Here is a 24,986-nt window from a genome sequence, read left to right as displayed (position 1 = left end):
TGGACAATAGAGACCAGAGGTGCCTCTTGTGTCATGCAACGTCTGTAAACACTGTCTGTCATTTTATTGGCAGGGCAGTTGTCCTAGCTTGTCCTCTTGATTTATTTGCTTTGGTGCTATGAAACCGAGAGTCCCCTGACCTAGATTAAAATTGTTAGTCACTGCATGCATCTTTTGCTGTGTCCACGTATTGCAAAATGGAAATGTACAGCTGCTATAGTTTTGCAACTCAAAATAAATCACCACAATAATCCAGTCAACTGGCTGTCTTAATTCTTATGGCCTAACATAACTTTTGAATCTAAAGCAAAGGCCCCAGGGACGTCTATATGATCTTCCCAAAGTAATTTAGTATCAGATATGACCCCTAAGAATTTGAACTTTTAAACTTTGTTTTCCCACACAGATACTGTTCACATTCCTTTGTAACTTTCCTTTTTGTTATGATCAATCCTTTCATTTTAGCAATGGAGAACTTGAAACCCCAGGCATTTTCCCATCAGAGGTCTCTCGTAACTCTTTGTTCGTTCTCTTTTCTGCCACCTCCGTATTCCTACTCCTAATCCACAGGGCACAACCATCTGCAAATAGAGTGACACCTACTCCAGCATTTATTTGTTTGGGGAGATCATGTGTCATAATATAAAATAAAGTTGGTCTGAGAACAGTTCCCTGTAGTGTACCATTTTTAATATTATATATGTTTGACACACCTTTCCCAACTCTGACCTGGTCCTTTTACTCAAAAAGTCTCTAACCAGCTCAGCCATTCTTCCCCTTATCCATAGTGCACCAATTTTGTACAATAAGCCTTGTCTCCATAGCAGGTTGTATGTCTTTTTGATATCTAGAAAGAAAGCTATCATGAACCTGCTGTGCTTCATACTTTTTTGTATTTCAGTTTCTAATTTAGCAATATAATCAATGGTGCATCTTCCTCTCCTAAAACCACTCTGTATCTTGTGTATAATACTATTATTTTTCAAATAGGCAATCATTTCATTCACCATTCTCTCCATAATTTTACCCAGACAGGACATGAAGGCAATTGATCTACAGCTATCCACTTCTGTGGACACTTTACCTGTTTTTTGTATTGGCATTACTACTGTATGTTTCCACCTTACTGGTATCACTCCTTTTTCCCATCTAGTGTTAAATAATTGCAAGATAACCCTCAAATTGCTTTCAGAGAGAGATTTCAACGTTATGTTACATATATTATCTTTACCTGGGGATTATTCTTGCTGATATCGATAGCTTTCTCACGTTCTTGCATACAAAACCACTCATTCAGTATAATATCTTCATGTTCACCTCAACTGCATAATAGATCGGGATTCTCTTCAATGAACTGTCTTAACCTGGTGAAAACTTCACTTTGGTTTTCATCCTCATTCATCCCTCAGAAAGTTTCTGCTAAAACTTCTGCTTTCACATTATCAGAACTTCTAACCATAACACTAAGAACTAGGACGTGCCTATCTGAATTCCATTCTTTCTTCTAATTTGCCTTGCATATTTCCAATGTCTTTGTATTTTTGTTTAACCACCCACAGTACTTCCTCCGACTCTCTCTGATTTTTTTTTTTAATAATTCTTTGTGCTGTTACCTTACTTCTTTTATACTTCATTAGATCTTCACTAGTCATGGTATTTCTTGCTTTTTTATAGGCTTTATTCCTTTCTTTAACTGAAATGTTGACATCTCATTCTACCACAGAAGTCAGTTGGTAGTTTTAGGGTATTTTAATATCCTAGGTCTGGCTACAGTAACTGCTGCTAATAATCCCATTGTGACATTATCATTGAAATGCTCTATGTCCCCACTCTCACAACGATTATTCACAAATTCAGTGCATTTACTTGTAAATAGCACCCAGTTAGCTTTCTTAAAATTCCAGGTGGGTAATTTTCCATTATCTTCAATCTAACCCTGGAATTTTAAAGGCAAGCTTTTCAACCAACCATGTTTCCTGGGTACATATGACATCTGGTTTATTTTTTGTTTCCAGGATATTATCTTTTAGTTCTTGACCGTGTGCTATCAGGCAGCGCGCATTCCAACAAAAGATTGAAATCCCCATACTAGTCGTATTTCACCATTAACTTCATTCAAAGTTGCATGAATATATGGTCCACTCACAGGTTGCTAGTATACAAGTATTTCTCCACTGCCCTTTCTATAACTTTCATTAATTTCTGATTTTTCCCCGTTCATGATGTACAATTTATCACTTTTACCATAAACACAATAAACCTTTTTTCATTACTAGTAGATCATTGACTATTTCTTACATGGTGTTTATCATATTCTTTATAGAATGATGCTGCAGTTCCCCTTTTCTTGTGCGGATTGCCCCTTTCTTCTCCATCCGATGCTATGAGTCTCCTTTCAGTTTCCACATAAGATATGTTATTGACAGTTTTTGTCTTTTGTATCTCTTTAGCTTGCCTTGCCACAACAAATCCTCTATGTGCTCAACTGTGGTTACCACTGTAGTTACACAACTGACCTGTGTCCCTGCTATACAATTTTCATAGGAATGCTTTCCCATGTGTTTACCATGTCTTGTTTTCCCTTTACAAACAGCTGCTACATGTTCATACCATTAGCACTTATAACACCTGCCAAACCCCTTGCCTATTGGCCCAGCTGTCCTGCCTTTATAGGAACCACCCAGCCTAGTTCTCTCTCACTGGATATAGTCCACATTTACCCATCTTCTCTTCAAGTGTCCCTTACCTGTCACTGCAAGTGTGGGGTTTATATGCCGCATCAGAAGGAACAAAGTATGAAATACGCCTCCACCTCAATATAACCGACTCGATATAACACGAATTTGGATATAACGCAGTAAAGCAGTGCTCCAGGGGGGCAGGGCTGTGCACTCCGGTGGATCAAAGCAAGTTCGATATAACACAGTTTCACCTATAACACGGTAAGATTTTTTGGCTCCCAAGGACAGCATTATATCAAGGTAGCAGTGTACCTCAAACAATAATACAGTATGTAAACCTATGTAAAGTTCATTACACAAAATAACCTACAAAAATAAAACTGAAAAAGTCCTGAGGGCCACAGAGTCCAGAATGATGCCCCCTATCCCCTATATTTTTGCTGAAGATCAGAGAATTCTGCAGATTCTTCCTAAATGGAGAAGAATCTGTCTCTAGATTTCTCCAGAGGGTCAGCGTGCCGCAGCCGGCAGCCCAGAGGTTCCTCTGGGTCAGCGCACTGCCAGCCCAGGGGTTCCCGAGTCAGCGCACCGGCAGCCAGCAACCCAGGGGTTCCCCTGAGTCAGCGCACCGGCAGCCGGCAGCCCAGGGGTTCCCCTGAGTCAGTGCGCCGCAGCTGGCAGCCCAGGGGTTCCCCTGAGTCAGCGCGCCAGCAGCCGGCAGCCGGCAGCCCAGGGGTTCCCCGGGGTCAGCACGTCACCAGCCCAGGGGCTCCCTTGGGTCAGCGCGCCGCCAGCCCAGGGGTTCCCCTGAGTCAGCATGCTGCCAGCCCAGGGATTCCACTGGGTCAGCATGCCGCCGCCAGCAGCCAGCAGCCCAGGGGTTTCCCTGGGTCAGCGTGCTGCTGCTGGCAGCCCAGGGGTTCCCCTGGGTCAGCGTGCCGCTGACAGCCTGGGGGTTCCACCGTGCAGTTGCTGCTTCACTTCTCCTGCCTCCCAGGCTTGCGGCGCCAATCAGCTGTTTGGCGCCCCAAGCCTGGGAGGAGAATTAGAGCAGGACAGCGTGCTCGGAGAAGACGCGGAGCATAGGAGAGCTAGGCTGGGGAGGTACCGCAGGGCTCCCCGGGCCTGGGGGTGGGGAGCTGCCGTGGGGGGCGCACCTCAGGGCAGAAGGGAGCTGCTGCAGGGCTGGGGGGCGCAAGGTGAAGTTTCGCCTAGGCCGTGAAACTTCCTTGCACCGGCCCTGTGCACAGGGGCTGCCATTATGCACAGGAGAGGCTTTTTGCATGCTGCTTCCTCACACATCCTTTCGAAGGGCAGTCACAATCAAGCCGCACGCTGCACAACCCAAAACAATGGCAGAAATAGCATTGTACACTGGTTAGGTTAAACTCTTCTACTGTATCCAAACAAAATCCTTCTCCCTTCCAGTTGGGCCACTCATCTGAGTAAGCCAAAGAAGACATTGCCCTTAGTTAATCACAGCAGTGATTACCTAAGGGTAGGCTATTTATTAAGATATTAATGAGTAGCTGACATTAATGGTTGAGAAAACTCTCCCAGCTAATTCCCATGATACACCCGTGTCCTGAACATGGTTGTTTACCTTCTGAAATAAATGACTTATGAATCTTCCCCCTCCCCGCCGCATTTCTATCCATGAAGTCTGCTTTATTCTGGTGTGTATGATTTATCAAATCAATCCTTATGCTTTTTCTGTATGTACAGATACAGATTTATTCTTGATCTTTTGTTGTCTGCCACCTCATCCTCCTTTGCATGGTTCTCTCTGAACAGTTTTAATAAAATTTTATTATTTTGAACTATCTGGGTACAAACAGAAGTTTCACACTGACGGTCAAAGACACCACGCCCATATATTGAGAATCCCCAAACAATTTATGTCCACCCAGGACACCCTATTTCCCTTGAAAGGCCTCCATTACTCTGAAATATACGAACTACAATACCAGCAGTATTGGGACATTCTTCCACGCTAAGCATCTTGCCCTAAGAATTTTCATCAGGGCTACGATGCCAATTCTATTCTAAATAATTATATGTTAAATAAGGTCATTTTAAATTGCACATAATATTGCACTGGGTGTGTTCATCTTCAAAAGAGAGGAAGCACAAGGGCTCTGTTGATGTAAAGTCAATGGAACTACGTGCATTTACACTAGCTGGGAACTTGGCCCCAACATTTTCAAATGTCAAGCACGTAGCTCATTAAGAATTATTTTCATAACAAATGCTGTCTAAGTCATTTGCTTCAAGTTTCTGTCTCCATATCAGTGAATAGTATGTCTATCGTCCTACATGCAACTAGGGTAAAAAGCATTGGGCTCATATGGGTAACTGGGCCAGTAAGAAGCATAGGTAGAGAATTGTACAGTACCACCACTATTAAGGTCTCAATCCTGCAGTCTTTACTCAGGCAAAGCTCCCACTGAAGTCCATGCTATCCTCAGCAGTGCCTGTGCACATCCATTAAGGACAATGTGGCTGCACAGGTGTCACTGAGGGCAGAATTTGATCTGCAGAATCTTTATTACTGGGGATGATGCACACGAAGGAAAGAACCCAGCTTGACTCTCAGATTCCATGCAGAGTTGTTAGGACTGACAGAAAAAAACCCAAATATTTTCACCCTTGTAAACTGAAAAAACTGGATCTAGAAATCATGGAGGCACAAATATAAATACAAGAATTGTCACCCCGGGTCAAACCAATGGTTCTTCTAGTCCAGTATCATGTCTCAGAAACATACTTCTGAGGGAGATAGCAGCATCTCTGCAATGGAAAATTATAGAATAACCTAGCCACAAGGAAACTTTCTTCCTAACACACATTCAACTAGTAATTGGCTTAGGCTCTGAAGCATGAGGGTTTGTGTGTATATATATATAAATAAAGTCATGTCTAAAGTAACTGTGGCTGTTCTCATAATCCATATAAATGTCTTCAGATATATAGTAGTGGGGAGTTCCACTGGTTATTTATGCACTATGGAAAATTTATGTACTATTTAAATGACATATAACATCACGTTGGGTGTTTTCATCTTCAAACAAACAAGGTGTCTTATAATTCTCTTTTTAAATATGTTTTCAACCAATTTTCCTGGTGCTAAAACAAGGCCCCCCAATCTATAATTCACAAGATCACTCCTAAAGCATATTTCTAAGGTAGGGACAATATTCACTGGCCTTCATTCCTTGAGTATAGAACAGCCACTGACTTCAAAAGGCCTTGTATCAAGCCCCATGAGAGCAAAACTACATAGAATCACAGACTATCAGGGTTGGAAGGGACCTCAGGAGGTAATCTAGTCCAACCCCCTGCTCAAAGCAGGACCAATCCCCAGCTAAATCATCCCAGCCAGGGCTTTGTCAAGCCTGACCTTAAAAACCTCTAGGGAAGGAGAATCCACCACCTCCCTAGGTAACCCATTCCAGTGCTTCACCACCCTCCTAGTGAAAAAGTTTTTCCTAATATCCAACCTAAACCTTCCCCATTGCAACTTGATACCATTACTCCTTGTTCTGTCATCTGCTACCACTGAGAACAGTCTAGCTCCATCCTCTTTGGAACCTTCTTTCAGGTAGTTGACAGCAGCTATCAAATCCCCCCTCATTCTTCTCTTCTGCAGACTAAACACTCACAGTCACTCACTCACTCACTCATGCCCATCACACTGGTGATTATTTTTGAAAGAACATAAGAGTGGCCATACTGGGTCAGATCAATGGTCCATCTAGCCCAGTATTCTGTCTTCCAATAGTGGCCAGTGCCAGATGTTCCAGAGGGAATGAACAGAAAAAGGCAATTTCAAGGGATCTATCCCCCATCATCCAGTCCCAGCTTCTGGCAAGTTTGTTGAAAATATACCAGTGGCCTGAGCCTCATATGTGGTGCACTGGCTCAGAACTGGAGTAATGCAATACTGAGCAAATCCCTGCATTTGTCCATTTTGCAAGTGTGTGTGATGGAATATGAAAATATCAGTTCAGCAATTAAACCAGAACTACTCATTACTTGTCTATTTTCAGTTTTTAACTAATAGGAATGATGCCATCTACCTCTCTGGAGGATGATGCTTTCCTCCTGACTGTCCCATAGCACTGGCTAAGGACATCCCAGTAGAGGACTTATCCTGCTTGCAATTTACACTGTTCTTTTTTTAAAAAAATATCCTAATAAGAGAAAGATAAATACAAACCTACTTGCCCTTAGATGAGTCTTGCCCTGTGTCCAAGAATATGGCAGCATAAAGCTGTAGCCAACAGTGCCTATGTTTATAAATTAAAAAGGATGCATCGTTTTATGGAACTAGAGTCTGCATACCCTGGTAAATCAGGGCCTGATCCTTTGAGGATTCTAGAGTCTTGGTGCGGCTCAACCTCTTATAAGATTAAGTCCTTAACTACAGGGAAACTACATAGTTGTACAAAGAAAAAAAATGTTTTGCTACAATTTTATCATAATTGAGGGGTATTAAATAAGGGTAACATGATTTAGTCTTCAAAAAAGGAGCCTCTGCTTTTAAGCCCTTTCTGAACTTTGATGCAAAGAACAGCATGAATTAATTTAAGACGCCATTTCTAATGCACTGGCTTTTCCCATGAAATTCTTCTTAAATGGCATCATGAAGTCTTCAAAATCCACCTCATAAGTAAAGCGCTCACGATGCAATTCCCGCTTTCTTATTAGACTGGCTGTTGTCGCTTCCGGGCTCCAAGTCTGGAAAACAAAGGTAAATAGAATTGTAATAATTAAGCGCTAGTATGTTCTAACTAACTAATAATGCTTATGCAATTGTCTTAACATTTTTATATAGTTTTTTAAAAAAATTAGTATCAATATCAGACAGACAAATGGTTGGTTATTTAGTTGAATATTTGCTTTATCAGCTGGGAGATTAGTGATTTGAATCCTGACATTCGCCCTGATATAACATTACTTCCAGCCAATTAAGGGTGGAATTTTTTAAAACACCTAAGGAAGTTAGACACCTAACTTTCATTGACTCCCAAAGAGAACTGGAAACCTAATTCACTTACAAGCTTTGGGAAATCCTACCGTATCCTTTAGACACTTTAAAAAATCCTACCCTAAAAATAGTCTGTATAGTTACAAAACCCCTTCCTCATTCAGTAAAATATTCGTGGGCATTGGAGGGCACATCCAGCATTGCTTCCTGCTTCCATACCTGGTACAACCAAATAGCTTTCCCAGTTGAAAGACGTCATAGTGACAGAGAGTTCCCCAATGTAATTTCCAAACGTCTTCAGTAGCTGCCGGAAAGCATATGCCACAGGCTCTTCACCATTGTCGCTTGACAATGAATATTTGATATAGAAAAAAATGGGTATCCAGCATTCCTGCTGAATAGTCAGTGATGGCAGCAAAATCTGCAGCTTTGTGTGAAAGAGGAGGCCATAGACCTTTATTGCAAATGGAGCATTGTAAGTGAGGACAAATGTTTACAAACATGTTTTGAAAAAGGACTGGGGCCTGACTGTTCTGTCAGTTTGCATGTGCAACTCCCATAGATTTCACCTGCAACTGATGGATTAACAGGGGTCCTGGTGTGCATATCACCTGTTAATTGTTACAGTAACACAGGGATTGCCGTTCTGGATCTGAACTGTGACTCATCTAGCCCAGTATCCTGTCACTAACAGTGGCCAGCACCAGCTACTTCAGAGGAAGGTGAACTCATGGGATAACTTGCCCAAAGAGAAAGTTTCCCCCTAAGCCCCATCGGTTAGAAATCAGCTTATGCTTGAAGCATGAGGGTTTACAGCCTTTAAAAGTGTTACTTATTTTTAACATACATTTAATATAGTTACAGTTGTAACTATGGATCCACATTAAATGTCTAATCTCTTTTTGAATCCTGTTACGAGGTTGACCTCAGTGATATCATGTGGTAATGAGTTCCACAGGCTAATTGTAATTTCTTTAATTTATGAAGGAGAGGAGAACGACTAGGGAAAAAAATCAGTTGTCTTCAGCAACGTCTTTTCTTCAAAGATTATTGTTTATAACAGGAAAGTCAAATAAAATAATAACATAACTGAGAAGTAAGTAGAAAGACTCCCTAGAATGGATTTAAGCCAGACAAATGACAACCCTTTCTTCTAAAAGTACTCTCCCTTCTGTCTCCAAAGCAGCCATTCTTATAGCCCTTCCACTTAATAGCTGTAGAAGAGGTGAAGAAAGCTAATCTGGAGTTAACCCCGGTACACCAGGATCATTCCTACACCCTTATACAACTTCATTGTCAACATTGGAAAGCATCTTTCTTAGAGAGAAACCACCTGAATTTTTACAAGGTTGTTGCTCTTTGATCAATTGATTTGTAATAAAAATTCTGAAGGCTATTAGTTTCTAGAGTCAGAATAAAATGATTTCTCTTAAGCAGAGCAAGCAAAGTCACACTAGTCATGAAAGCCATATTTCTAAATCATGCAACCAAAGCTGTATATTTTTGAGACTTCTGAATATAGTGGGCCAGATTCTGTGCTGGTGTTAATGGGTTCAGCTCCACTGAATTGACTTTGACTTCAATCAAGCTGTAGATATTTACACCAGCAGAGAATACGGGTCTATTGTCATATTCATTTCAGTGTCAAAATGCAGCAGTATGAGGCTCTGCTAATATACTTACTTTTCTGGGTGTGAATGTGATATCAACTTTCTTAGTAGCTCCACCGGTTATTAAAGAATTCAGATGAATAACATTGTCCTTAAGGGATTCTTTCTTTTCTTCAAAAATAGATTTTTCTACGATTGGTGGAGGTGGCTGCAAAAGTTTAAGCACAAGACAAATACGTCACCCTTTCAAACACTGTTCATACTAGTTGTTGTAGGATACTTCTTTTACCAGCCAGCCAGATCGATGTGTGTGTGTATCCATTCTAGAAAGGATTTTTATTATTGAACCTTTTTAAAAAAAATGTGTAAGCATTTATATTGGAAATAAAAACGAGGGAAGCATTTTAAGAATCAGGCGGATGGATGCAGTTCTTGGGAATTTACAGATGAAACATTAACATTTGCAAAATAATTGGTTGACAAGTTTAGAAAGCTTGATGCTTTTTCCATGTATCACAAGTATTAATTAGCAAGCCTGCAAAGAAAAAGCCCGTAGTACATCTACACCAGGGGGGTTAACCAGAGTTTGACTTCTAGTCTCAGTCACATTCTCCCTAGGCTGTCAAGGGCAGGACTGCTGTAAGGAAAGCACTTTTAGTCCCGGAGGGAATAATTGCATTGCATCTCTAAATAACGTCCCCTGGGGCTGATTAAGAAGCAGCGCTGATAAACTCAGAAGAAAGTCATGACTGAAAATGCCTTAACTATGATGAAGTTGCTAACGCTGGTGTTCGAATGTGTATTGGGGGGGAAAGATCACGAACTCAAGGCTCTGGCTGGGGTGCAGAGAACACACCAGGGAAAAGAACACTCAGAACAGAGGCAGGGTTTGAAAAATATGACTCAAATAGCTCAACATCTGAAGAGGCGGAATATGTGATAACTGCAGACTCACTACTGGAAAAAAAAGTCAAGGGGCTTTATCCAAAGCCCACTTAACTCAATGGAAGTCTTCCTGTACACTTCAAGGGCTTTGGGTCAGGTCTCCTTTTAACATATCACAATCATGATGACAGTAAAGATTATATGAGGGAAAAGGACATTTCTCTACCTTGTATTTAGGTACCAAAGAACACACAATTCCTGGAATATCACACACCAGGCAGGACAGTGGGCTATCCTGCACTAAGATAATTACTCAATCCACAGTTTTAGCTGATGAATGAGTACTAAACGAGTTCAAAGCAGCAGGCGAGTGTCATTCAGAAACCACATGTTGCAAAGTACAGACTTTAAACGAAGTAAATACTCTTGGTGAGGGTCAAGTGCTACAATAATACATTTTGATGCCCACAACTTGGATAGTGATTATGTTCCTTGCATGTTTTCAGTGGCCAAATCTATTGACACAGCCAAGGCCACGCAAGCACCACAGGGTTCTGGGTACTGATTGTGCGGCATAGCAGAAAGGAAGGCTGAAGTTGTGGGTAAAGGTCTGACTGATGATCTGGGTTCTGTTCATGACTCTGACACAGACTTCCTGTGTGACGTTTGGAAAGACACCTAACATACTTAGATTGAAAGCTCTCTGGGACAGGAACCGTCTTTTTGTTCAGTGTCTGTACAACGCCTCGCATAATGGGGTCCTGGTCCATAATCGGGGCTACTAGGTGCACAGTAATACAACTAATAATAATAAACCCTGTGTCTGAGTTCTTCTGTCTGTAATGCTCTCCACTCTCATGGCCCATGCTGCCAGGCTCTTGCTCCCTCTGAATTCTTTACCCTGGCCCTGAAGCAAACTGCAGCTATTCCTGTTCTAGTCTGAAGATTAGGCAGAATGCTTCCAACAGCTCCTGCTGGGCCAGAGGGGTTGCACTAAAGAGCTGCAGCTAAAGACTGACAACTGAGCTCTTCTTCTGTAACATTCTCCAGATCTGCGACGTCCAGACTGCCCCTCAATCACTACCTCCGCTTGGTACAAACCTCCAGCACACACTCTCAGGGTATCATCCCTCTCACCACAGGTCAGCTCAGAAGCCTGCAGACTTTACGAAGACTAAATTCCAAACCAATCCAGCCTGAACCACCGCCAAGACTGCATTTTGGAAAGTCTGATCTTTAATAACCTTATCTCATGCTGAATCTTCCGGGATAGTAAATAAGGGTATGCAAAACTTTTTTAAAAATGGAGTCATGCTGGCAAAAAGTGACTTACATGACACCAGTGTGACAGCACTACCTTACGGGGCACTGGTAACTGTGAGGAGAGTGCTGCTAAACAGGGTTCAGGGACCAGAGAAACAGAAAAACAAGCTCAAGTTACCGTGGAACTGAAATGCTCCTTATACCATTTGTCTGGAAGCAAGCCACACGGGCTTTTGTTAATATGAAAATAGCACCTAGAGGCCTATGTGATGGGCACTCTCCCTGCCCTCAAAGAGTTTACAGTCTAAACAGACAAGCCATTTTTCAGAGGGGGAACTGCCCAAGGTCATACAAGGAAGCCTGAGTTAGGAGATCGGGGTTCAATGCCAGGAACCCAATGCCTTAATCCTTTCTCACATTCACCGGTTACAGTGCTAGCGCGGTTTGCGTAAGTATTTTGTAGAGCATCTTTATAGCTTTAGTCTGGAAAATAAATGAAGAAAATGAGCATTTGAGTAACTGTTGGCAAATCAAATCGCCTCCTGGGCTGTATTTCATTATCCCAGGCTATCTATCATACCTCCTCTTTTGCAGTTTCAGCCTCCCCCCGCGTGGGCTTCGCAGCTGATTTAGGCTTGCCAGCTTTCTTCACTTTCTTCCCTTTATCTGCTTTGGTTTCTGGTGGTTTTGGCAAACAGTCCAGTTTTTCTTGAAGCAGGTCAATTAGTCTAAAGTCAGCGTACGCCTTTGCAATGTCCAAAGTATTTTGGCCTTTTAAAAAAGAAAAACAAAAAGCAAAGTTCATGATAAGAATCGCTGTCAGTAGCCATAAAAATAAACAGTGGCACTGATCACCATAATTGCATAATGACACTGCAATTCACTGAACTCAATGAGAGATCAAGCCTGCTAACCATGAAACACATGAGTTGTGCTCACTCATGCTAGCCGTCTTGCTGACATCAATGGGAATATTTGCAGGAAGGAGTACTAAAGGCACTATTTATGTGACTAAGGATTTTTAGGATCAAGCCCCTAAACTGTCTATCACATGTATTATCGGGTTGGTCATTTTGCTTGCAAGAGTTTTTGACATTTGTTGTTTATATTTGAACTCCCGTAGAAGCAAATTCAGCAAGATGCTGACTTTACTTGGAGGCACTCAACACCTCCCAGGAAGCAGTCAGCATATTGTAGGGCCAGGGCTTTAAACCAGGCTAGAGTAGATCTCCACCTCTTTTAAGGCCCCAAATGGAACACCATCATTTTAGAAGTTATTCCTCTGTGGCAAGATTCAGCAGAGCAGAGCACCTGCAGTTCCCAGCGAACTCAGTGGGAATTACAAGGCTCTGGCCTAGAATTGGATAGGAAATGGTTTTGGGACCCCACAAAAATTTCTAGGATTTCAAAAAAAAAATTCCAGTTTAACACTGGGGGAGGGGGGAACTGAAATCTTTAGAATTTGTTCCTTTTAAAAAAAAAATCAGAGAGACACCCCTCCCCACATCCAAGAACACATTATAGTCTTGTAGGTAGGACCCTCCACCAGAATCTGAGAAAGACAGTGACTTCAACCCCCATCCCAAGTGAGCACTCTAACACCAACCTATTGGGGGGGGGTTAAGAGGGGGAGCACACACTCTTTGACCAGATAGTGCCCCATGGACCTTCTCATGCAAGCTTCAACGAAACTGACCCTTTCCGACAAAAAGTTTCACTTTTGACAAAACTATGTTTTTCAACAAGCTATGTTTCCCAGATCAGCTCTACTGATGGCCCTCTGGATCAAGTATTTTATCCCCTTTTGGATGCTCCCATATCTTTAAAAAAAACCCCAAAACTACAAGATTAAAATTTTCAGTAACAGAAATAAAAGTTTTCATTGTAAATGATGCCAGCTCCATCGATTACAGAACTCTCATATAATCATTGTTTTGGTTGAACAGCTGCTGTGTGTCTCAACCCAGGAATAAAGCCATACTTGCCAACAATTTTGACATTTCACATAATCATACCTTACAGAAAGTACTAAAATGTTTCACAATAGTTTAAAACCAAACAAACTCTAAATGTGCACTATAGCTCATGAAGGGAATGGTTTTAAGTTTGTTCAACAATTAGAAAGGGCTAGTATGAGAAGTTTTTCCCCACTACTTTTAAATCTGTTTGTCCACAGCAGTGTGATTAGAACAAAGCAGAAGATGCACATACGGAGTCTGATTTTCAAAAGGGCTCAGCTTCCTGTTGCAGACCTAAATAAGGGCCAGATTTCCAGATTGCTCAGCACCCGGCAGTTCGAATGCTCTTTTGAAAATCCAACTACTTATTTAGGCACCAGATGCTCAGCTATTTTGAAAATCTGGCCCACAGTGACGTTTACACTTGGATCATGTTTTTCCTCTTTTATTCAGAACAAACTTGTCCCCTTACTATTACTTAAACAGCATGAATTAAAGAGGACTTTAAGCCACCTTTGTGGTGTTGGCATTTTGGTCTGGTTGGCAGGTAATGCAGCCTTCAGCACAATGTAGAGTGGCCTCCGGAGCTGCTCTAACTACAGCAGCCTGCAATCTGAAGTTGGACAGAATCCCTTTCAAGGAATGAGCTGTGAAGTCTCCCTTCTTGCCCCAGCACATCTTCTATGCCCAGGCTTCTAAGGGGACTACTTAGAGCTACTGGCCTTCACCAGAAGAACTGACCTGTGGCCCTTTTCTGGCTATTGCATGGTGACATAAGAGTGCATAGGGGCCGGAGTACAGGTGGAGAATACCTTCCCTGGAGTTTGCCAGCTGATAGAGTGACCAGACAGCAAGTGTGAAAAATCGGGATGGGGGTGAGGGGGTAATAGGAGCCTATATACGTCCAAAAATCGGAACTGTCCCTATAAAATCGGGACATCTGGTCACCCTACCAGCTGAGGTCAATGGGGACAAGACTGCATCAATAAGTTCGATCCTCATACCAGCAGATGGCCAAAACACCCAGCCAATATATTTTTAATTTCATAAAGTTTATGTTACTGGGAGTGATTTCTGATGCATGACAGCTATTGGACACCTCTGCAGACTGAAGTTAATGAGACTTTCCCACTACATCACGTGAAAACCAAGTAAACTAACAGAGCTGCCCTAGATCCCTGTCTCTACTGCTGCTAGAAGGTAATAACTTCTGTATAAATCCAGATAATTTTTGTTGTCACTTTTGCTAACGCAGAATAATATCTATCCAACTGCTAAACAGGAAGAAGCACATCAAACAAGTACCACATACAGAATTCAGAGTAAAAACACAATGGCCATTACAGGTGGTCACAATTAAAACCTTTACAGTTTTGCTTTACATAACTAGCATTCCCTCATTATTGTACTCACTGATAATGATTTGCAAACCATGGAGCCACTACAGTCCTAGCAGAGTTGTTTTCAATTACACTCTATTTCACTGCAAAAAACTTTGTTAACCTAGAGTTAAGTTTGAATCTTCACATAAAGAATAAATCAAAAAAAAAACCCCCCAAAACTCTTGAGACTCATTTTTTAAAAAAAGCACAAAACGACACAAATCCTGAACAGAAAGTATCACAATGCTACGATATAAATCCATGGTATGCCCACACCTTGAATACTGCATGCAGTTCTGGTAACCTCATCTCCAAAAAGGTACATTAGAATCAGAAAAGGTGCAGAGAAGGACAACGAAAATGATTAGGGGCATGGAACATTTTCCATAAAGGAGAGATTAAAAAAACTGGGACTGTTCAGTTTAGAAAAGAGATGACTAAGTGATATGATAGAGGTCTATAAAATCACAATTCGTCTGGAGAAAGTGAATAGGGAAGGTCTATTTACCCCTTCACGTAACATAAGAATGAAATTCAGCCAGTGACATTAATAGGCAGCAGGTTTAAAACAAATGCATGCACAAGACACAGTCAACCTATGGTACTCGTTGCCAGGAGATGTTGTGAAGGCCAAAAGTATAGTGGGGTTCAAAACAGAATGAGAGAAGTTCATGGAGGATAGGCATGGCTATTAGGCAAGATGGTCAGGGACAGAACCCCAAGCTCCTGCATCTGACATTGGCCATTATCAGAGACAGGATACTGGGCTAGACGGACAACTAGTCTGACCCAATTGCTGTTCTTAATGTTCTCAAAATGTGGGTTCCACATAGTAAAAACGAAAACCCTAAACACTGGGAAATAGGAACATGGCTGCTAAATTTACTCAGACAACTTTAACTGTATCCCAAGCGCACTATGCTGGCAACAACCAGAAATCTAGTACTGCTGGCTCCTCAAAGAACATACCACTTCATTTTATTTCTTTTACAATACGGTCCACTGTTTCAACAAAGCTTATGTGTAACTGAGAAAACCCCAAACTCTCTACTGCCGTTTTAATCGAAAGTGACCACAAATAATGTGGGTATTTACCTTTTCTGTTTTCCATCTGGACTTTTGCACCAGAATCAATTAAATATTGCACTGAGTCCAGTCTACAGCTCTCAATAGCTCTCATCAGTGGGGTGGCACTGTTGATTGTAACTGCATCGATTGCTGCTCCAGACTTCACAAGCACTTCAGCAATGTCTTGTTGACCTGCATGGCAGGCATGGTGCAGAGGAGTCCACTTGAAATTGTCAGTTGCATTTACATCAGCCCTGTAAATAAATAAAACATAAGAACATATGAATGGCCATACTGAGTCAGACCAATGGTCCATCTAGCCCAGTGTCCTGTCTTCTGGTACCAGATACTTCAGAGCATGGGTTCGTAAACTGGGGGTCAAGACCCCTCAGCGGGTCATGAGGTTATTACATGGGGGAGTCACAAGATTTCAGCCTCTGCCTCAGGCCTCACTTTGCCTTCAGCATTTATAAAGGTGTCAAATATATTTAAAAAGTGTTTTTTGCTTATAAGAGGGTTCGCACTCAGAGGCTTGCTATGTGAAAAGGTCACCAGTACAAAAGTTTGATAACCACTGCTTCAGAGGGAATGAACAGACTAGGGCAATTATCGAGTGATCCATCCCCTGTCATCTACTCCCAGATTCAAACCATTCCACCTCTAGGGACACCCAGAGCATGGGGTTACATCCCTGACCATCTTGATTAAAGGTCTAGAAAACATGACCTATGAGGGAAGATTGAAAGAAACTGGGTTTGTTTAGTCTGGAAAAGAGAAGACCGAGAGGGGACATGATAACAGTTTTCAAGCACGTAAAAGGTTGCTACAAGGAAGAGGGAGAAAAAGTGTTCTTCTTAATGTCTGAGGATAGGACAAGAAGCAATGGGCTTAAATTGCAGCAAGGGAGGTTTAGGCTGGACACTAGGAAAAGCATCCTAACAAGCAGCGTGGTTAAGTCCTGGGATAGATTGCCTAGGGAGGTTGTGGAATCTCCATCATTGGAGATTTTTAAGAGCAGATTACACAAACACATGTCAGGGATGGTCTAGACAATGCTTAGCCCTGCCATAACCATAGGAGATTGGACTAGACGACCTCTCGAGCTCCCTTAGAATCCTATGATTCCCATTTCGGAGGAGCTGTACGGTGCCTGCTCACATTACTGCGAGAATGCTTCCATAAGGAGAGGAACAATAGGGTTGTCAGTGATTCATGTCACTAATCAAACATGTCACTTTTACAGTGCTGCTACCTTTGGCTTCCATTTTGGACCACCTGGACCACCACTTCTAATGCTTATGGCTGTGTTTTACATTCTTTAACAGAAGATCAGCATTCTTAGATTCTTTTTACCAGAACAATTCAAGTTGATTGTCACTTTAAAATCTGCCCTGAGTTAAGGGACTGCATGGTGCTCTGCTGCTTCAGAAGCAATGATTCAGGGTAAAGGAATCTGCCACTGAGCTAGGCTAAGAGTTTACTTTTCTCATGTGAGTTGACTCAGCTGTGTTTGCTCATTATGGGGGGCAGAGCCACAGCCTCTTCATGTCCCTCAGGGGCCTGCCTCCCTGTACACAGGAAGGTTCGTAGTAGCCCTACAAAGGCTGTGCTCTCCACAGCGTTCAGGACAGTAAGTAGGCACTTCACACTCCTGTACATACAGGGCAAGCCGTGATCTTGCCCCTAATGGAAGAGGAAGAGGAGATGAGATCGGCACTTGCGGTGGGGGTGGGATTCCCAGCTTGAGGAGACATACTCGTGCTAGCTCTGATCAAGTGAGCATGTTAAAAAAAACAGAATGTAGGCATGGCAGCATGACTGGCAGGAGGGGCTGGCCCCCGAAGTACATACCCAGCTGAGACCCTAGGTATGTACTTGGGACAGCTAGCCCCTCTCACCACTTGCGCTGCCATGGTGACACCCTACTTTTAAGCACGCTCACTAGCGCACGTTCCTGCAATCTGGAAATCACACCCCCAGCTCCAAGTGTAGACGTACCTGGAGAGGTAGAACGAGCACTTGAGCTGTGGGTAGGAGAAGTAAGAAGTCTGTGAGGGGATGAGGGAGGGAGAGAGGGAGTATGGGTTAAACACAGATCTTACTTCCACTAAAGCCCAAGGTAAAATTTCCATTCAATTCCTAAAAGAAGCTGGATCAGGGCCTAAAATGAAGCAGGTCTAAGGGCATGTCTTCACAACACAGTTAGCTCACGTGATCATCCAAGGGTTACTCTTTCCTCAACTCCCATCCACTCACAAAAATGTCCTGGTCAAATTAAATGGTGCTTTAAACCCTAGGATGCAGTGACTTACAATAACTCATCACCCGATAATCCAACCACACTGTGTAACTGCAGTGTTGTTTTGCAGTGTGGCTGTGCTCACTGGGGCTAGGTTAACTTGAGCTAACTGATGCAGTGAAGACAAGGCCCAAGGGACAGGCCACAACAAATGTGAGGCAGAAAGCCTTCCAGGTACTGTCTCTAAATTCCAGTTACATCATTTATTTCAGTTCCCCTCCCAGTTTAACATTTTCATCTGTTGAATATTCTTCCACACTCAAAGAATTACAGCCTATGGACTCCAGATAGGGATGACAGTGAAAGGAGACATGAAAAGGAAGCTCATTCAATTATCAGATCGCTTCCTTTGATTTTCTTTAGATTTTTCTCAACCTTTTTTTTTTTTTTTTAAAGTCAGTGCCCCTGATTTTATTTTGAACTAGTTACATCCTAAAAGGGTTGTGGCCAAGTAGTTTACTACCCAGAGTTCACAGTACGTTAACGGCTGTGTATTGTAGGATCAAATAATACTCACGTTTGCTTTTAACACTAAACAGCCTCTCTCTGATTATAAATTGCCAAAACCTCTGGCATAAATTAGCGTAGCTCCACTGAAACTAGAGCATCTATGCTGATTTATACAAGCTCATGATCCAACACTGCATGCCTGTACAGCTTTAGGTTAGAAAATTACAGTATTTCTTTAATTATTCAGAGCTAGAAAGAACCAAAATTGGTATTAAAAACTTCACACTGGTGTAATCAGGGGAGAGCGGGGAGTGTATTTTCAGTATTGTTTATCCAGTTTATCCTACACAGCAGTACAGCAATGATGGCATGACAGAAGTGAAATGTGCAACTTGAGAGAAAGCATAAGAGTTAAGCTAGCAGAAAGAATATCAATATTTTATTTTACTACAGAACAGAAATAATCAAAATTGCTGCAATATTGTTGACATAGCTGCTTCATAAAATGTGACCTGAACAGTGATTCTGATTATGCCTCTACACTTTCTACATCTCATATTCAGACTTTTCCTTCCTCCTTCCATATTCCCTTCTGGTTAATTTCATTTTTTTTAATATTTCCCCATTCATATTTTCTGCATTTGCTTTTTATTTTACTCACTCTTAAATTATTTTTTTTTTACTTTTTGGAAATGAAAATTTACATGCAAAGAACTGAATTAACAGAAATGCAGTGGTCTGAAGGACTGTCTTCAGTCCAATGCAATTAGATCCAGGGATGCAGACACCTGTGTGCAAGCTGAAGTTAATGAGGCCCTGTATGCATGCAGGGGTCCATCTGTGCAGGACTGGGACCCAGCTGATTGTGGGACACCTCCTTCAGGTGGAGCTCAGAACAGGAGAGGCTCCATCAGCCACTTCTCCTGGTTTCTCACTTCACCTATGTTCCTTTGCAGTTATCAAAGGGCAGAAAGATGCTCCCTCCTGTTTTCAAACAAGCCACAAGCTCCTCCCACAATCTTCTCCAAGGCTGCTACCTCTCAGAAGCCCCACTGCGTGGGTTTACAAGGAGTAAAAAACTGCTGAACTGAAGCATCTATTAGAACATTAGTCCAGGAGCCAATACCGCATACTTTACAGGAAGATGCAAGAAACCCCGCAGTTATAAGATGTTTCAGGATAAGTTTCTTCCTAAACCGCTCTGGCCAAAAGGTGACTTTATGCCCTGAAACACAAGGGTTTGCATTCCATCCACACGTCTTTTACATTCTTTACTAATGTAGTCCTAGATGTTCTTGTAATCTATATAAATGTCTAATCTTTTTTTAAAATCCCACTGAAATCTTGCTCTCAGTAACATCTTGACAATAAGTTCCACAGGCTAATTGAGTGTTATTTGTTTACCAGGTTTAAATTTGCTGGCTTTCAGTGTCTTTGGATAACACTTGATCTTGTGTAAGAAAGCGGGGGAGGGGAAGTACTCAATCATCTCCATTCCATTCACTATTTTGTACATCACTATCATTTCCTATTCATCTCCTTTCTGGCGTCAATGAGCCACAAGCCTTCCAGTCTCTCTTCATATGCAATATTTTCCATGCCTGCAATTATTCTCTCCATCTGTTCACTGAAGCCCCTCTCCTTCTATTTTATCCTTTCAGGGACAAGCTGATGAGATCTGAACAGAGAATTCCAGGGGTGGGCATAATGTTGATTTACACAGGACTTGTATGTTAGCACTGTCTCTTGCTGTATTTTTTTTAATCAAACTGATTTATAATCCTGCTCCAGCTAAACCACGCAAACAAACCACAGCATGCACTGCCGATTTCTGTTCAAACTGCACCATTTTCTAGAACCTTAGATGAACATACAGAACACTTTGTATTCCACTCGATATGGTTTGTTGAAAGACCATGTTATAAAAAGGAGCCCAGTTAGATTCCCATAGCAATATTTTCACCACGTACTGAAATTCTATCCTGCTGAAAGGTACAAAGCTGACATTTACTATGGCACTTTACCTCTGAATTTCCTGGTTTTGTCTGTTTAAAATCCCCAAATTAACAGTGCATTACCATGTTACAAGGTCCAAATGTTAAACATAAGGGGCAAAATTTATCCTAGCTGTAACTCCACTGAACTCAGCGGAGGTTTGATGAAGTCAGTAAAGATTAATTGGCCCAATGAGCATAACCACTAGATCCCAAGAATGCACAGGCTTAAACACGTACGTAACTTTAGAAACGTCCCATCAATGTTAATGGGAGTGCTGAAATGCATTAAGTTGCACGTGTTTAAGCCTCTTCAGGACTGGGGCTTGTAGGCAATATAGGCGTTACTGGAGCCCTACGCAAACTAACAGTAAGAACCAAAGGCTGTGAACCAGAGGAAGCCTCTCCTTGGGAAAATTTCAATGCACCAGGTATTAGCTAACACCAAGTAAGTACATTCCAGGCCTGAGAGGATGGTACAGAAACACCCAGATTCTCATGTAATTGCATGAACACATTCCCAGGAGATGGTTCAGGGACAGACAGACCCATCGTAAGATACTGAGGGAATGACAGGATAATGGATGAGGATGTTTTGTTAAAACTGGCAGGTGCAAGGTACAAGAAAATAATGAAAAGCATATGGAATGTAATACGGAACTTCTTTATATCGGTGTATAAAAGGAGAAGACAAAGGAGGGGCAACTTTCTGCTGGCCTAGGGGACCGGATCCTAGTGTCCTGATTGAGCTGGTACCATTGTCGCAGGCATACACATAGTGGTGTACCTGTAGCTCCTATGGCGCACTGGAACTGTGCTTTGTCTACAACGAACCTGGCTGAGCACTTCGGCACTGAACCGAGCCCATGGGCTTTATGAACATCGAGGTCTGCTGAATCAGCAAGCTGCTGGTGAAGCTGACAGATACAGGAGCACATACCAACTTCAGCAAGGCTTCACTAACAACAGAGCCTAAAACTGTAAGTAACTTAGGGTGACCAGATGTCCCGATTTTATAGGAGAAGTCCAGATTTTGGGGTCTTTGCTGTTTGGTCCCCTAAAGTAACTGCTCACCCTTGGAAATTGGAATTGCTATATGCAGAGAGTAATGCTAATGTAAATGTCATTGTCTTTAAAAAAAATAAAGTTTCTTTTTAAAAACCCATCACACTTGTGTGTAGCGATTTTTGCATATAACATAACATACTGCTCTTTTGTTCTCCTCTTTGAATAGACACCCTGTCATGTTCTGGTATAGCCCTACAGTCATTCAGATAAATGCCTAAGGGAACATCTCCCAAATTACTTTAATGAATCGTTAACTATCATTCAAAATAAAAATCCTACCTTTTATTATTAAGATTTCCCTAGTGTGTCTGCTGACTACAATTTGCTGCAGAACTTTATAAGTAGTGAATATATTAGATAGCAGTGTCTGACTACAGCCTTAAGCCTGATCTACTCAGCACACGTCAACCTGCTGAGGCTGTAGAATAGAAGTAATTCTTTTATGCACCAGTTTCATTCACATCTTTGCCTCTAAAGGCAGTATGAATCAGGAGATCCAGGATGTATTCACAATTTTGCTACAGACTGCTTGTGTGACATAGGGCCAGTCACTTAGGCCAACATTTTCAAAAAGCATCCACTAATTTTGAGTGCCTCCATTTTTGGAATGCCCAATTTGGAACACGCCAAGGCTGATGTTCAGAGGTGCTAAGCACCTGCAGATCCCATTGACTTCAACTGGATATGTAAGTACCTGGCACTTCTGAAAGACCAAAAGATCAGATCCCCTAAATTAACAAACACTCTGAAAATGTTTCAGAGTAGCAGCCATGTTAGCCTGCATCCGTAAAAAGATCGGGAGTACTTGTGGCACCTTACAGACTAACAAATTTATTTGAGCATAAGCTTGGCTTTAGCCAACTTTGAAGATCACCTTTAAGTGCTTCTGTTTCAAAAACAAGGATCATAATAACAATACCCTACCTCATGGGCGTTATGAAGCTAAATTCATTACTGCTTGCAATGCTTTGATCGTCCAGTGATAAACATTATGCAAATTCTTAAAATAAAGTTAAATATCTCCACTTTTTTTCTTTTGTGTCTAAGTGACTATCAAATATATACAGTGTGCAAAAATAACAAAAACAACCCTCCTCACAAAAACTTACCCCTTCTCTAGAAGATATTTCACAGCATCCATGTTTCCACTTCCACATGCAGCCATCAAAGGAGTTTTATAATATACATCTCTAATGTCCACTGGGACCCCCTCTTCAAATGCTTTTTTCAGTGACACAATGTCTCCTGCTTTAGTAAGATAGTTGATCTTGGTGTAAGTCTTCTCCGGCTCATCAATGTACCACGCAGAGTCATCCTGCAAAGGATGTTCAGGGGGCTGATCCCGATGAAAGCGGTTACCATCGGTCACATTCTGATAGGTCTCAATCATGTACATAGGGGTCCCACCATCTATTCGGCGTGGGCACAAGCTCTCTGGCATGACACAGATGGGCATGGGAATGGAGAACTTGCCTTTCTTGCCTTTTCCTTTCTTCCCTTTCTTCTTTTTGGGTCCAAAAGATGAAATTAGATAGGCTTTTTGCAAGTATTTGGAACCTTTAAAGAACTCTTCAATGTTAATGCCCCCAGCACGAGACTTATCATGTGCCTGGGCAACAGTTTGTACTAGTTCAGCATCCACAAACTCACACTTCTCTTGAATAATTGATGCAAAGTCGTCTTTGCTTATTGTTCCATCCCCTCTGTCCACCACCTCAAATGCCTCACGAAGGGCTGTCTGGTGTTCTAAGGACCAATCGTGCAACCTCATTGCCCAGTGTGGATTGTCTTCCTTCGGTCCAGGTTTGGAGATTTTAGCATGGAGTCGTTCAATTTTGCGCAGTTCCTTTGATGCTGCTTTAAAACCACCTTCTTTGGCAGTCATTCTTGGGGTCTTTGTTAGTAGGTTCTTCCATTTAGGATCACAACCTAAACATACAGAAATCATTTTACTGCAAAAACAAGATGGTGTATAAAACTAGCTGAGTCTTAATTCAGATTTGCCGCAAACTGCTGCAGATAATTATTGACATGGGTCTATAATTTTATACTGTCTGGGATCTAGACAGAACTATTAAATTGCACTTTTTAACTAGGGAGTGGGATAATTATTAAACACAAATACTACACTGAAAGTGTTAAAGATTTTACTTAAACCAATAAAAGAAGCCATGAAGAGCAGAGCTAAGGTTGAAATACTATTTTTAATTCACCATTCTGTACCCAAGAATTGCAGTTTGGCTATGTATGGTGCCATTACTTAAAATGTTGGACCTCATGAACAGAGCATGAACAGATTTTGCAGGTTCATGTGGAAACCGTGTTAAATTCCAGGTGTGTCACTTAATTTGATTTTAGTCAGTATGAACACAGCTTCTCTGAGGCCAGAGAATGCACATGGAGATTAAGGGGAGTCATTCAGTTAATTTCAATAGGCTCTTGATCAGTCCCTTTAAGTGATACAATGATTATTTTCCTATGAAATGTAAAAGTTTCAAAAGCAGCTGTGGGCACTCACTTCTGAGAGAATTAAATCCATCCCAATGCTAATGGAATATCGTTCCCACTTGTGTATGCCTAAATACTTAGCCCAGCGTAGTTTTAAATGACTCAAATCTATTAAGCATCCACTGCCTCCTTTGAGAATTATTCTACAGGCTCACAGTTACACAGCTAGGAAAATTTTCCTGACAATCTGTATTTGTCAGTGGATTAAATGCTCATTACAAGTGCAACTGTGACAGTTCTGGAAAGTCAAATCCTCCATTTGTAGAGAAGTGAAATCCTGTATTTAGCACAGAAGACAAAGATTTGTATGATCTATGTAAATACACATTGTTTGTTTACCTCTTTGCCCTATAAATTTGCAGCAATCCGCAAACCCCCCAGCAGCAGCGTAATGAAGTGGCGTGTTCCCATTCATAGCAATGAGCCCCACATCTCCATTATAAGCTGAAATAATTCTTAGGATCTAGAAAAGCAAAGTCAATGCCATTAAAAACCCTGCACTAAAATGACTGGGATTTGTTTTTTTGTTTTTTTTTAAAACTTTAATAATTAAAATTAGGGCTGTCAATTAATCAGAGTTAGAGTGACCAGATGTCTTGACTTTATAGGGACAGTCCTCATATTTGGGGCTTTTTCTTACATAGAGGCCTATTACCCTCCCCCACCCCGTCCCAATTTTTCACACTTGCTATCTGGTCACCTAATCACAATTAACTCAACTCAAAACAGAGTAACTCAATTAAACAATTAATTGTGATTAATCATAGTTTTAATCGCACTGTTACACAATAATAGAATACCGATTTATTATATTATTTGTGTCTCTACAT

At 41.6% G+C, this 24,986-nt stretch overlaps 1 protein-coding gene across 3 annotated transcripts in view; it reads right to left on the bottom strand.

Moving 5' to 3' along the window:
* Positions 1-3,592: 3,592 nt before the first annotated feature.
* Positions 3,593-24,986, bottom strand: part of ANKEF1 (ankyrin repeat and EF-hand domain containing 1) — a 30,940-nt gene continuing 9,546 nt past the window's right edge. For all 3 annotated transcript variants that reach the window (XM_050952073.1, XM_050952071.1, XM_050952072.1), the window contains 6 exons: positions 24,496-24,619; positions 22,758-23,577; positions 15,865-16,091; positions 12,010-12,200; positions 9,355-9,489; positions 3,593-7,421 (listed from right to left, as the gene is read on the bottom strand). In XM_050952073.1, the coding sequence (XP_050808030.1) occupies positions 7,269-7,421; positions 9,355-9,489; positions 12,010-12,200; positions 15,865-16,091; positions 22,758-23,577; positions 24,496-24,619 (1,650 nt within the window). In that variant the 3' untranslated portion in view covers positions 3,593-7,268. The remainder of the gene's footprint in view (positions 7,422-9,354; positions 9,490-12,009; positions 12,201-15,864; positions 16,092-22,757; positions 23,578-24,495; positions 24,620-24,986) is intronic.

This window comes from Gopherus flavomarginatus, chromosome 4 (genome assembly GCF_025201925.1).
Source record: "Gopherus flavomarginatus isolate rGopFla2 chromosome 4, rGopFla2.mat.asm, whole genome shotgun sequence".
Classification (NCBI taxonomy): Eukaryota; Metazoa; Chordata; order Testudines; family Testudinidae; genus Gopherus; species Gopherus flavomarginatus.
The sequence above is the reverse complement of the archived record's forward strand: the minus strand, read 5'-3'. Positions and strand labels throughout refer to the sequence as shown.